This window comes from Anarrhichthys ocellatus, unplaced genomic scaffold, assembly GCF_004355925.1.
Source record: "Anarrhichthys ocellatus isolate YVR2014 unplaced genomic scaffold, GSC_Weel_1.0 scaffold112, whole genome shotgun sequence".
In the NCBI taxonomy this organism is placed as follows: domain Eukaryota; kingdom Metazoa; phylum Chordata; class Actinopteri; order Perciformes; family Anarhichadidae; genus Anarrhichthys; species Anarrhichthys ocellatus.
In genome coordinates, this window is record NW_022280142.1 from 725,563 (window position 1) to 738,685 (window position 13,123).

At 44.8% G+C, this 13,123-nt stretch overlaps 1 protein-coding gene across 1 annotated transcript; it reads left to right on the top strand.

Annotated features, from left to right (window-relative positions):
- The first annotated feature begins 10,890 nt into the window (after window positions 1-10,890).
- On the top strand, window positions 10,891-13,117 carry irf2bp2b (interferon regulatory factor 2 binding protein 2b). The gene is made up of 2 exons (XM_031876658.1): window positions 10,891-11,937; window positions 12,313-13,117. The coding sequence occupies exons 1-2, from the start codon at window positions 11,169-11,171 to the stop codon at window positions 13,071-13,073; spliced, it is 1,530 nt and encodes a 509-aa protein (XP_031732518.1). The 5' UTR covers window positions 10,891-11,168; the 3' UTR covers window positions 13,074-13,117.
- The last annotated feature ends 6 nt before the right edge of the window (window positions 13,118-13,123 follow it).

The window sequence follows — 13,123 nt, forward strand, 5'->3', positions numbered from 1 at the left end:
GCGGTCTGGAAATGTTTTCCTGACGAGAGGAGCTGGAGAGGCTGTGAGTTGCTGGACGACTCCACTCTGCCATCATCATCATCATCATGTCAACTCGGTAACGAGGCCGAATCTCAGGAACGGCTCTCCTCCCATCTGCTTTTTAAGCTTTCGTTCTCTTTTAGAAAAAAAACAAAAAACATTTCTTTCTTCCAGGGAAATTCCGATCATTTCCCCTCCCGAGGCCCGAGCTGCTCCCTCCTCTCGACAGTTTATTTGGAAATGTAGACTGACTCAAAGCCCTGTCCTCCCTGTGTGACCGCCACCCCCCTTCCAAAACTGGCAACCCCCCACCCCCACACACACACACACACACTCAGAATCCCCACCATGGCTGCAGATGTGGCACATCTGGCTCCAGGAATGAGTCATTATTCTTGGCTCTCTCTGATGCTCCGCTCCCCTCTCTCTCTCTCTCGCGCTCCCTCTCTTTCCCTCTCCATGGCAACTGACGGATGTTTGGCAGGAAGTCCTTGGCACCGAGCCGGGCCTGAACGAGTACGAGAGCTGTGGAGCTCAGGGAATGAGAGAGAGAGAGGTTTTTGTGTGTGTGTATGTCAGAGAAACAGAAGGCAACAAACTGTATATGCCTGTGTGACAGAATGAGAGAGTTAAAGTGTGTAAACAAAAAAGAGGGGGGTCCGAGGTGGGCGGGGCTTTAGTCTGGCGACGGTCCAGTCCGACCATAAAGCTCTGACTCTCAATCGAGGCCTCTGGCAGAACAAAGCTGCGTGCCACACTGCCGCCGCCACCGCTTGGCGGCAGCCACGTTTTCCCAGCAGCCCTTGCCTTGGCAGCTGGCCGACCTTTCCCTGCAGGCCTGCAAAGAGGATTAGGACAGAGGGGGGGGGGGGATACGAGGGGAAAAAGAGAGCCTTGCTGTTTTTCTCTTGTCCTTTCACTTCGCCCCCGGTGACATCACCACCGCTCCGATTCCAGATGCGAGGCGTCCAAAAGTGTTTCTCCCCGGGTTTATTGCACTTGGCCGACCATTTTATGAAGGTTGCGACTGGTGCTGTATCTCGGGGTGATTCAAGAGGGGAGGGGGGGGGTGTGCAGGATTTTACCTGGAAATTCGTGTGCCCGACAAATTATCCTAATTGACTTTCCATTGGCATTGTTTCCATGGTGCCGGCACGTTAGAGGTCATTTCCCATATTTCTGTGAGATCAGGCTGGAAATATCACAACAACTCCTGTATGGAAGCGTTAAAGTGTTTTATATACTAAAAGCTAATAGCTCACAATGACACATGCTAGTGTTTAGCAGATATCATATTTACCATGTTCACAGTCATATTTTAGCACATTAGCTTGCTACGGTATGCTAATTAGCAGTAAACACAAAGTACAGCTGAGGCTAATGCGAATGTCCTTACCTCTGCAGGTATTTGGGCAGAACCAAAGTATTGGACAGAACCAAAGTATTGGACACATTCAAATGTTGATATGTGTACCAAGTTTCATGATTTTCCTTAAAAGACAGTCATGGCTAGCCTGTTATTCTGCTAGCGAGCTACAGGAAGACGACGTGGCCAATCTAAATCCCGACAGCAGAGCGCTTTTAAAACACTAAAAGACATTTAGAGGTCTGGAACCAAGTTGGAAGCTTTCATCCTTTCTGTGTCCAATCCCCTTCTGTTCCCAGCACTTATTGATTTAAACCTGTGTGGAAGTCTATCAATAGATCAGTGAGTCATTTCCTGAGACTGTGTCTTTGTAGGAAGGTAGATGCATCTGTCTGATGGGGATGTTTCCAGGCAGGAGGGTTTACTGCACAGAGACGCCCTGGATGACTCTGTGCATGTAAATGAGATGGAGATGTGTTTGTTGAAATGGTAAACAGACTGTTGTTGGTCCTGCGCCAACAGTCCTGCAGCTGGAAGAGAAGAAGAAGGCAACAGTGGCGTCCCAGTAAACAGGAAGCAGTTCATTACTGGTAATAACCTGACAATGAGGTTATGTGCTGATAAGTGAGGAGATTAAAGTGCATCGCCGAGGTTCTGTTTACCCTCCGCAGACAGCAGGAGACACATCACATCTGCTGGGTGTGTGTGGGGGGTTACCCAAAAGCCCCTGCAGGGACAGACCTGTAATACGGCCTGCAGGGAAGTTTGGTGCTAACTTCCAAAGCTTCAACCTGCCGAACAACTCAGGAAAACTACAAGATTGGAAAAATACATTACGTTAATTTCGGAAAAAAATAGCCTAACAGTCCCAGCAAAGTCCGCGTACGGGTGGAGGTCTAAGTGGATGGTTGGTTCAAACAAACACAGAAATTTCACCCAGGAGACCACTGTTCATGTCCCATGTGAAACAAGAGTCATCACGTTGAATTAGTTTAAGTTATGTATCTAACTACGTTACTACGATTGTATAGGGCTGGATGGAATGGCCTGCAAATGTATATCACGGTATAATCTCTAAGCATGGATGGTGACGGCATATATCATGATATACAGTATTTGTTTTTCCTACAATGTCAATATAGATGCTTTTGAAAGGGTAAAGCAGTGGTATCGCAACTGCATGGCATAATTTCAACCATCCCAAAGTCAACGTAAACCCTCAAACAATAAAAATGTTATCTTTTGACTTTATTGTTGGCATAGTGGTTATTTGCAGAAAACAAAATGAATAGGAAATTAATGATTGTATTTTTATTTCAATATTTGCTTTCATTTATAGTATTAGCAATTCTAATTTCATAGTATATGCTGCTTACAGCTAGTGTTAGGAAGTTATTGAATTCCCTCTCTAACATCTATTTTACATCGCCTTTTATATCGCCAAAACTTCATATTATAAGATTACATTTGAACATAATACGCCTCTTTTACTGAGTAGAGCTCGAACGCGCCATGCAAGTCAACGTAACCGCCCTCATCTTTAGCTGTGTAGAGCAGAGCAGCACGAAGGCAATTAACTATAATATAATGAATGTCTGATTAAATTAGCTGTTCTAACTGTTTTTAAGTTTGAAGTCATGACAAATTGTGAGCTTCATGTTTTCTTCACTCACCGACATATGTTGTGTGTGTCTGACTGTGACGTTACTGTCTGTGCCGCTGTGTGCGATCATAAACTATCATGCGGCACACGTGTGTAAATCTGACTGGAAAAAAATCGGAAATAGAAATCTGATTGCCGGTTATTAAGAACAGCTGAAAACCGGCCAGTTTCAATTGGCACCAGATCAATTGGTGCAAGCTTTACCGGGTCAGCACGAGATTCATATAGGGCAAATTCATACCGGCATATTCTCTATACCTTTAATACCTTCCACCCCTACGTTATTACGTATGCAAGAACCATGTCACATACAACGTTATGTAACAAACGCTATTTTAACTCAAACCATTATCTTTTCCTAAATCCATAAAAAATGATTAACGCTACAGTCAACAAGTTGAAACAGAAACCAGGGAGGTAGCTTCCCTTGATAAAAGCAGTAAACTTGTGTTTACAGTCAGTTAAACCTCCCTATGAGTCAGTGATCGTTTGTTCGGCTGAAACAGCCATAGAGGCATCGGTGCAGGAGGGGGGGGGGGCTCTTAATAATTGAGCAAATAGCTTTGTAGCATTAGCTTTGATGTGTTAAAACGGGTTTAATTTTTAAACAGAGCGTTTGGTAAATTAAGCATTGCTGCACACAGAGAAAAGGCTTTGATGGTGTGGAACAGATGATGCATTCAGGGCAAAAACACATTTCTGTTTTATCTCGCCTCAATCGGAGGCAACTGTCGGCGCTCCAAATAATTAAGAATTGGCCTCGAATTCAAACAGAGATACAGATTAGCCTTCGCAGTCCCAGTGGGATCTACTCTAAACACGTTGTTTAGTGGAAAGCTGTTTGAAATGGTATTTACAAGCTTTTTGCAATTAATGATGTCTGTAAGCACAGACTGAGAGAGATCTGCCAAACTGCTCTTTTTAAATCTCAGAGTGCCTGAAGGAGATCTGAGCTTCACCTCCTTATTGAACAGAAATCAGCCAACAGCTGGTCAAAATGAAAACAAATACATGTGGACATATACCCTTTAGATTTTGGACATACCATGAGCTTCTTGGAGCGGCAAATGGACTTGCATTCATGTAGCACCCATTCACACACTGATGGCACAGCTTTCGGGAGCAATTTGGGATTCACTATCTTGCCCAAGGGTCCTTCGTCATGTGGACTGGAGGAGCCGAGAATCGAACCACCGATCTTCCAATCAGAGATCAACCTCTACCTCTCAGCCACAGCCACTTTCGGAACAAAATGTCAAAGAATATGGCCAAAAATATATGGATACACCAAATATTACGTGATAGATGTGATTGTGACACCATTTCAGGGGAAACTGTTTCTTTATGTAGCTTGCTTTGTGCATGGAGACATTATCCTGTTGAAACAGGAAAGAGACAAAGACAATCCACAGCTAGAAGAACACTGTTCTCTAAGATATCATTTCATGCTGTAGCTGTCAGATTTCCCTTCATAAGAGGACCAAATCAGGAAACACACCCAGACCAAAAGTAAGACGAAGTATGTTGTGACCACATATTTTTGGTCGTTTGATGGTGTATCTCTAAACACAAAAATGAATCCTATGCGTCAGTGATAACATGATTATCTCACCAGCACATATAAAGGGATATGGACACTTGAACTTCCTGGAAAACTGCAAATCTGAAAATGTATCACATGACAATGTGAAAGCGATCCCTCTCAGCTTTACGGGGCTTTATAGTGAGTTTGAGCTCATTGTTTATCTGGCCGGCCCACAGCTTTACTATTCTGGCTCACTCTCACCACCCTCATGGTGACTTTTTCAGAGAAAAAGTTGTAAAAACTCACTGTGCGCTATACCTGCTCAGCAGCAAACAGCAGACAGACACATTCAGAGACTAGCTGGTGAACATAGTGGAGCATTTAGCAGCTAAAGAGACAGACGTTTCCTTATCGATGGTGGAGACCAAAAACAGAGCTAATCGAGAGTGAATCAGTGAGTCTGACAATGTGACAGTACTTGTTTATCTACAGTATTGCAGTTACCATGGATCAAGGCTTGAGACTATGCGTCCCGTCATCTCAGGGACTATAGAAAATGTCCCTGATAATGCTACATTGTGAACAACAAATCTGCGTTGAGAGGAGGAGCTAACATACGGAGGTTGCGCTGAGTTACATGATGATGCGTTCATGCTCTATTCTCTAAAAATGAGTATTGTGTGAAGGTAAATTTTAATGTTATTGTGATGTGTTCAAATGTAATATTGTAAAATTTACTTTAGGGATTAATAATACATTTGCAAAAAACTGTATGCAAACGGTAATAAAGTAGTGTATGTACATGTGATTTATTGTTTTGTATTTGTTTTTCACCATGACATCAAATTGGGTATCGCTAATCATGGAAATTTACTGGTATTAGCATTGAATGCTAAATTTCTGGTAGTGTGACATCCCTCGTATTGACAGCATTTCATAGGAGTTTAAATTGTATCTGTGTAACTCTGCTGAGGTGATTAGATACTAAATCCGATGTTTGCGGAGCTGATCGGATCTCTGGCATGACAGACGGGGTGTCGAGTCACAAGAAGCCCTCTTAGTAAAGTTGCCGATGCAGGAAGTGAAGGCTATTTTCTGTGACTGTAAACGGTTAATCATTCCTGGAGCTCCAGCTTCACCTCGGCGTCACCTCAAAGCTCTGCCTTTTCCCGGGGCTGATTTCCCATCGTGGAGACTTCCTCCCCCAATGTGAAACTGCTAAGCTGAATAAACTGACTGGGTCGACCCCTGCAGACACGAGGCCAAGTCTGCAAATCTCCCATCCGAGTGGCCCACGGGGAGGCTATTTAAAGACCCCGCTGATCAGGCAAATCACGGCTGACAGAGCTTCATTAGCTTGTAATGTCCCACATCCTGCAACCGGTTCAAAGTCTGATACAGTCGCAGGAATGTTGTGTTATGTAGGCTTTATAGTCAGAAGGGGATGCCGCTGTGAGAAGGGGTGTCTTCCTTTTTGCACTCCTTGTAAAGGCCTCAGGAAGCTTCAAACATAATAGTTCGCCAGGTCAAGTCTTCTTCAATACAGCATAATGTTCATTTAGTAAATTATGGTCCATTTAGAGTCAAATAGACCATAAAAAGGAGTATGCTTTAGGGCGGGGCTTACTGTGATTGACAGGTTGCTGCCACAACCAGAGCCATAAACGGCGTCTCTAAGTCACTCCTCCACATTCCAACTATGGTAACTTCTGTTCATTAGTTATAAGGGAAACAACATGGCGACGGCCATATTCCAAGATGGCGACGGTGAAATCGCAGAACTCGAGGCTTCAAAACAACGGTCCACAAACCAACGGGTGACGTCACGATGACTACGTCCACTTCTTATATACAGTCTATGGTCCAGACAACAAGCAAAACAGAACTTTAGAAAGTCAGTGGAAAGACGCAACTATTAGACACGACACGGCACCAATCGAGGCGAAGAGGCAACCTGCGCAAGTTTAAAATGTTTCACCTCAATAAATGAAGCGCATATGAATTCGCTTTACAAACGTACAAATAAGATCAAATAAGATCATTCCAGTTAGGCTTTCTTTAAATGTCTGTCCTGGTATTGGTACTGGCATTGTCATTTTTTAAACGATACCTAGCCCTAAATACGTTAATGTAAATAACTTTTTTACCAAAGGAAAAAATTATGAAATATTGCCTGTAACTCACATTTGTCATTAATATTTGTCTCCCACAAAATTACGTTTTCATACAACCAAACTCTATTCTCAATTATATTTCGGAAACGAATTTTCTCCTAGATTACGGTCAAAGTTGATAATATTAATAAGATATAATATTTAAAAAATGTTTTTAAAAAAAGGATGACGACTTTGTTAGGTTTAGTACAAACATCATGGTTTAGCTTCAAATAGCTACGTTTGTTACGTTATTTAAGTTACAGAAGTTTGCAGACTTCCGCAGATTAAAATAAGAAATATTTTGACTATACTGCAAAAATAAACAGAAAAACTGAGAAAATATGTTTCCCATGAAGCATAATTGACAATGCAGATTCATTGTATAGAAACAGAGTTTATAGTTTATAGTTCTAGTTCAGTGCAGTAAAAAAACATTTTAAACTAGGTATACGCATATTGTATATCCCATATAAGTATGTACTGTGTCTCTGCAGCAGTGTGTCAGACCCTCTATGTTTTCTGTACCTGTTGATCAGTAAGTTTAGTTCGGATGTAACACAGAGATCCCCAGCCCAAAATGTTAAAATAACATCTCCCCAGTCTGTGTTTAGGTGCTGAGTGAGTGATGTGGGAAATGTCGTCCATGCTGTCAGTTCATGTTTGTGTTTCCATTTGAGAAGGGAAATCACAAGAAGGACCCCCCCCCCCCCCACGCTGTGGGAGGCAGTGACTGGATGACCAGTCAGCTGACTGAGAGGATTTATTGGGGGGGGTAAATCTGCAGGTTGTAAAGGGTCATTATAGGAGAAAGGCTTCAGAGACGACCAGCAGTCATGACGAATTCCTGATCAGGACGCAGGTATTTTTACAATCACGCCATGATGCTCAATGGAGCATTATGGATTACAAAGTGGATTAAAAAGAAGAGAAATCTCCTGCTTCCTTAAGTGGCTGCTCTTAACACACTACGTTTGTTCTGAATGACTCAAACTTAAATTAAAAAAACTACAAAAAAAGGAATTTAAAGGTCTCACAGACTTGGAGGCGAGCTCCCGCAGAGGGTTTAAGAATGTCCCACTGTCAAATCGTCAAGTGTTTGAGAGATCCTTTGCAGACATTATGCACCTTTTTACAAGTCTGCATTTCTGCAGATTTTGACTTAGAGAATTACCCACAATTCATAGCGTGTGAAGCCTGGCGGTGTTCAGAAGCAAAAAAGATAAACGATGAGGACGGCACAAGGGTGTTTATCCTGAGGTGTTGAATTTACACCGAAATATAAACATTCACAATTTAAGATGCTGGTAAATAAACACATACAAATCTAAGGATTTCAAGGCTATATCACACATCTGGTTTATTCACAACCATTTCTTCTAATTATGCTTAATGACGCGATTTTGACAAATATAGTAAATTGATTATCTGACAATTACCTCTCCTCCCGTCAAGCAAGAAACCTGGAAGACGTTCAAATCAGGAAGTACAAAATGTAAGAAGAAAACTTGCAATTGTACCAAACATATTTTAGCAATGTAAACAAGTCTCAGTTGTGTTCAAATAACACAAAACAGACCGATTTTACTTGATATGATTCGATGGAAACTAGTTAAACTCTTTGAGTGTCTATGTTTGAGGTGAAGACGTTATGTGACCTGCTGTGTTTCACCTCTTCTCCTCCTCGCTGTAGATAAAACTCAGCTCATGTGTGAACGCCGTCCATCGACGCAAACGGCTCGCTGCTCTCGCACATTTGCCTGCAGCAGGCCGAGGCGTCGCCGGAGAAAGCACAACAGGAGGCATTGTTCCCTTCTCTCTCTTCCTCTCTTTCCATCAGCTGACTCTGGTGGGGGGGGGGCAGGTCATGTCATGATGCCGTGAAGCCCGACAGCAGCGATGTGGACTGTGAGTAAGAGACGATGCTACTCACAGCAGGTCAAACACCGACGTTATCACACATCAGCCGGATGCTTCTCTGTCCCTGAACTCATCTTCTCTGCTTCTTTTGACCTTTACACCAATGTTTGTTTACTCTTTTGCTAGGCCTATACATTATTTTTATTACTTTTATTTTTAGTTTGTTGGTTTTCATCTCAAAATATTGAACTATTTACAAAAGTGACTAAAAGAAGAGATTTGCAAAAGATTTTCTTATAATTGCATATTCAAAAACAGACAAAGTACTTTTCTTTATTCAGTAATCCTAAATTTATAGATTGAGAGAAAAATAAAATAGTTGTGGTGATAAACAAGTGTAAATAAAAGACTCAGTCACACTATACAATAAAAGATCAAAGTAAGTATTAATAGTTTTAACTTCTGCAGACCAAACTGACAAATTAACATCTCGTTCACTTCTATGTTTTGACATGTTGGGACTCCATAGCAGTTATTGCTGATGTGTTATTATCTCAGAGATGTATCCCAGGGTGAACTCATTCAAAGTCCGACTTCAGATCAAAGTGTGTCGTGTCAGCAGGATGTTTGTTTGTCAAAAATAAAAAAACAGGAACTGGAACCGGTTTTACATTTCGTGTGCAGCTCCCATGTTTGTCCTCGGTGAGTACAGTCTGAACGGAGAGAAGGGGATTCACACTTTGCTTGGCAACAACAGCTGAATTCTGTGATTGGCTGCTGGCTCGGTGACGTCACGGGCGCCTGGCACCGGGACTGGAATGCAACAGAGAGAGAGAGAGAGAGAGAGAGAGAGAGAGAGCGAGCCTGCGGGCAAAGCGTCGCCGACAACACTTGTTGCTTTCTGCACACAGTTGTTCTTGTTTTACAACCCTAGACATGACATTCTCACACGCTGTGTTGAAATGTTTTATTTTGATGCTGCCATGTGCTCTTAATAGAGAGCAAGCGAAGATTAGTAAATAATAATAATATATATATATATATATATATATATATATATATTTTTTTTTTTTTATTTTTTTTAATTTTTTTTTTTTAAATCTAAAATAAAGTCTGTGGATTCAGCACTTGTTGAACAGTAACAGCAGTGTGTGTGCAGGCTGTCAGCTGAACTCCATGCTCAGGGTTTTGGTATTTATAAAACCTCTTTGGTTCCCCATGGGCAGAGAGGAGGAATGGGCGGAGCGAGCTCTCACTCTGCCTCCAATTCCAGGGATACAATTTAAACCACAAAGTAGCTTATGGAGCTCAGGCATCGGCTTTACATTTTGGCAATGAATGTTTTGTGGGAATAAAACTTTCTCCAATACCAGTGTTTCAATGCCAATGTTTACTTTTCAGCTTCATGCTTTTGTTTTAAGTTTCATTTTCGATGCCAAAGTTTAAAGTCGCTGTAACAAAGCAGGCCAAGATTATGTGGACTCAAATAAAAATAACACCTGTAGGCGACAATTTTATACTTAACATCTTTCGGATAAAATGTTTGTTTTTGCTTCAGCTAGTTAAGAAGAACTTATTCTGTATATTTGGTTTCACTCTAATGTGTATTACTGGAAGGCTACAAATACAGGGAACCATCTTGAATGAATTATTTCCCAGTCTGTTGACATGGAGTGAATATAACATAAATAGCAGAACCCAGAAAAAAACCCATATTAAATACACATGGATAAAGCCTGTATTGTTTTTGGTTTTGGATTTATGATTGTATACTTTATACTTCTACTCCACAACAATCCAGAGGTAAATTATATGTCTCGATTCAGATTATTAATACAGAATAACGTATTACTATAGAATACACCACCCAGCAGTATAAAGTACTTAAATTTAGCCGCACCTTTACCAGCTGCAACATTAAAGCGATGAGCAAATTAATGCAGAAACAGCTATGATCTAAATATATAATATGTTGTTCTGAAATGGGTCATTCTTCATGAGTAGCCTACTTTTACTTTGGGTACTTCAAGTATGTTTTGATGCTAATAGGCCTGCTCTTAGGTACAGTCTTCAGTGCTTTTACTTGTGACAAAGTACTTCTTTGCTGTGGTATTATTAGGGTGGGTAAGATCTGAGTACTTGACAGCAGGCGTAGCTGCGCGTTTATACTTCGGTCACTCCAAAAACCGGCCCAGAGTGATGCCTCCTCTTAGACACAGACGATCCCCGCGCGTAAAGCTCTCCGGATAAAGATAGAGAAACGGTGAGCATGCGCCCGAGGGGTTGTCGAAGAATCCAGTAAATAGAACCCCGGAGCACGAGCGTCGCGTCGCCGCTGACGTCACGGTCCTACATTGAGAGATCGAGCTGAATTGTAAGCGCGAGCAATCAGACGGAGGCGCGCCGAGGCAACGGACACAACTACGATGAACTCCAGTCGGTGTGACTCTACCGTTTTCTGAGGGGAAAATACAACGTTTTTTTTTTTTTTTTTAATGATAATTGTTGGTTCATTTGTTTTCCTTCCAGCGACGTAAACAAACTACCGGGACAGTTTTGCATTCGCTTCGGGGTTACAACATGTCTTCCGCGGCGGTCGCTGCCTCCAGAAGGCAGTCCTGCTATTTGTGCGACTTGCCCCGCATGCCGTGGGCGATGATCTGGGATTTTACTGAGCCCATTTGCCGTGGATGTGTCAACTACGAGGGTGCAGACCGGATTGAATTTGTTATCGAGACGGCTCGGCAGCTGAAGAGAGCGCACGGCTTCCAGGAGGGTCGCTCTCCGGGCCCGGGGAAGCCCCACCACGCCGGGAAGGAAATGCACCACTCGGCTGGAGACCCGGGCTCCCGTGCGCCGCAGCCGCTGGACCGCTACCCGCTCTCTGACCGGCCTCCTCGGCTGGGACCGGAGTACCAGACGGGGAGGCAAGCGAACGGCCTCCCGCTGCCGAACGGATATCCAAAACCCGACGAGCCCCCGGAGCTGAACCGCCAAAGCCCAAACCCCCGCAGGACTAGTACGGTTCCTCCCAACCTGGTGCCTTTGGTGAACGGCGGCATACCGACCATACATCCGCTCAACGGCCGCCCGAATCAGATGGGTCTGCCCGGGGTTCTGGCCGCGCCTGGCCCCGGGGAGCACGGCAAACGTCCGGAGGAGCTGAAAGACAAACACAGGCCGGACAGCCTGTCGGACATGTCGGACAGCCACAAGGAGTGGATAGGCAAAGGCAAAACAGTCAGGGACCTGATGGCGCTGCACACTTTCGACAGCAGGTTTAAAAAGGAACACGCCGCCATGCAGAGGGTGATGGGATATGAAACGAGTGCCACTTCCTCAAAAACAGGTATTTATGTGTTTTTTCCCCCTCCTTCTTCCCAGCGGTGGAACATTGTTAATTGGCATGCGCCATGAAAACAGGAACTTAACAGCACTAAGAATTATGTGTCAGCACATTTTACGCACGGTGCTGACGTGCGTTTTAAACCCGACATGCTCGGTAACGCCACGCTGCTGAAGCGGCCCCGTTCACCTCTGTGTGCGTGCGTGCGCGCGCAGAGCTGTGGCAAAGAACAGCAGCGACATAAACAAAGCCTTAATTCACTGCGTGTTGAGAAATCGCCTGTGTTTCATTATTCACTTGAGCAGCACGCTGGATGTGTTTGTGTGTAGTGTGGTTGAGTTAACCCTCCCTCTTCCTCTTCCTCTTCCTCTGCCACAGACAGGGGGAAGCACCCCAGGAGCATGAAGAGGAAGGCCTCCCCAGAGCCAGACGGTGAGGGCAGCGCCCCCAAGATGAACGGCGGTGAGGGCCAACCTTGGCTCCCGTCACCCTCTGAGATCCTGAAAATGCCCCCAGTCGCCCTGCAAGGCTTCTCAGCCGCTCCCTCCTCCACCATCTCTCCCCACTCCCGCACCACGCCCCCCGAGGCGGCCACGCCGCAGAACGGCCAGTCCCCCATGGCAGCGCTCATCCTCGCCACCGACAACGCCGGCAGCACGGGCTCACCGAAGGACGGCAACCAGGTACACTCCACCACGGCGGGCGCGCGGCGGAACAGCGGCAGCCCCCTGTCTCCGTCCTCGGCCTCGCAGAGGAGGCTGGCCCAGAGGGAGGGCCCCGTGAGCGCCAACCCCTCTGCCCTACACATGCCCGGGGGCATGGACCCCCACGTGCCGCCACTGCAGAGCATCCCGGACTCTTCTGTGCCGCCCGGCAGCGTGCCGCTGTGCTGCACTCTGTGCCACGAGCGGCTGGAGGACACTCACTTCGTCCAGTGCCCGTCGGTGGCGTCACATAAGTTCTGCTTCCCTTGCTCCCGGGAGAGCATCAAGCAGCAGGGCGCCACCGGCGAGGTGTACTGCCCCAGCGGCGAGCGGTGCCCGCTGGTCGGCTCCAACGTGCCCTGGGCCTTCATGCAGGGGGAAATAGCCACCATCTTGGCCGGGGACATAAAGGTAAAAAAGGAGCGGGACCCTTGAAATGCTCACCAGCTGTTCTTGAACTCTTTTCCTTTTGTAATCCGACTATG

What these genes read in the sequence shown, in the direction of transcription:
- irf2bp2b (XM_031876658.1), top strand. Translation starts at nt 11,169, where the DNA reads ATGTCTTCCGCGGCGGTCGCTGCCTCCAGAAGGCAGTCCTGCTATTTG. An exon ending in TGCCACTTCCTCAAAAACAG is followed by an intron (nt 11,938 to 12,312) that starts GTATTTATGTGT and finishes CCTCTGCCACAG; the next exon opens with ACAGGGGGAAGCACCCCAGG.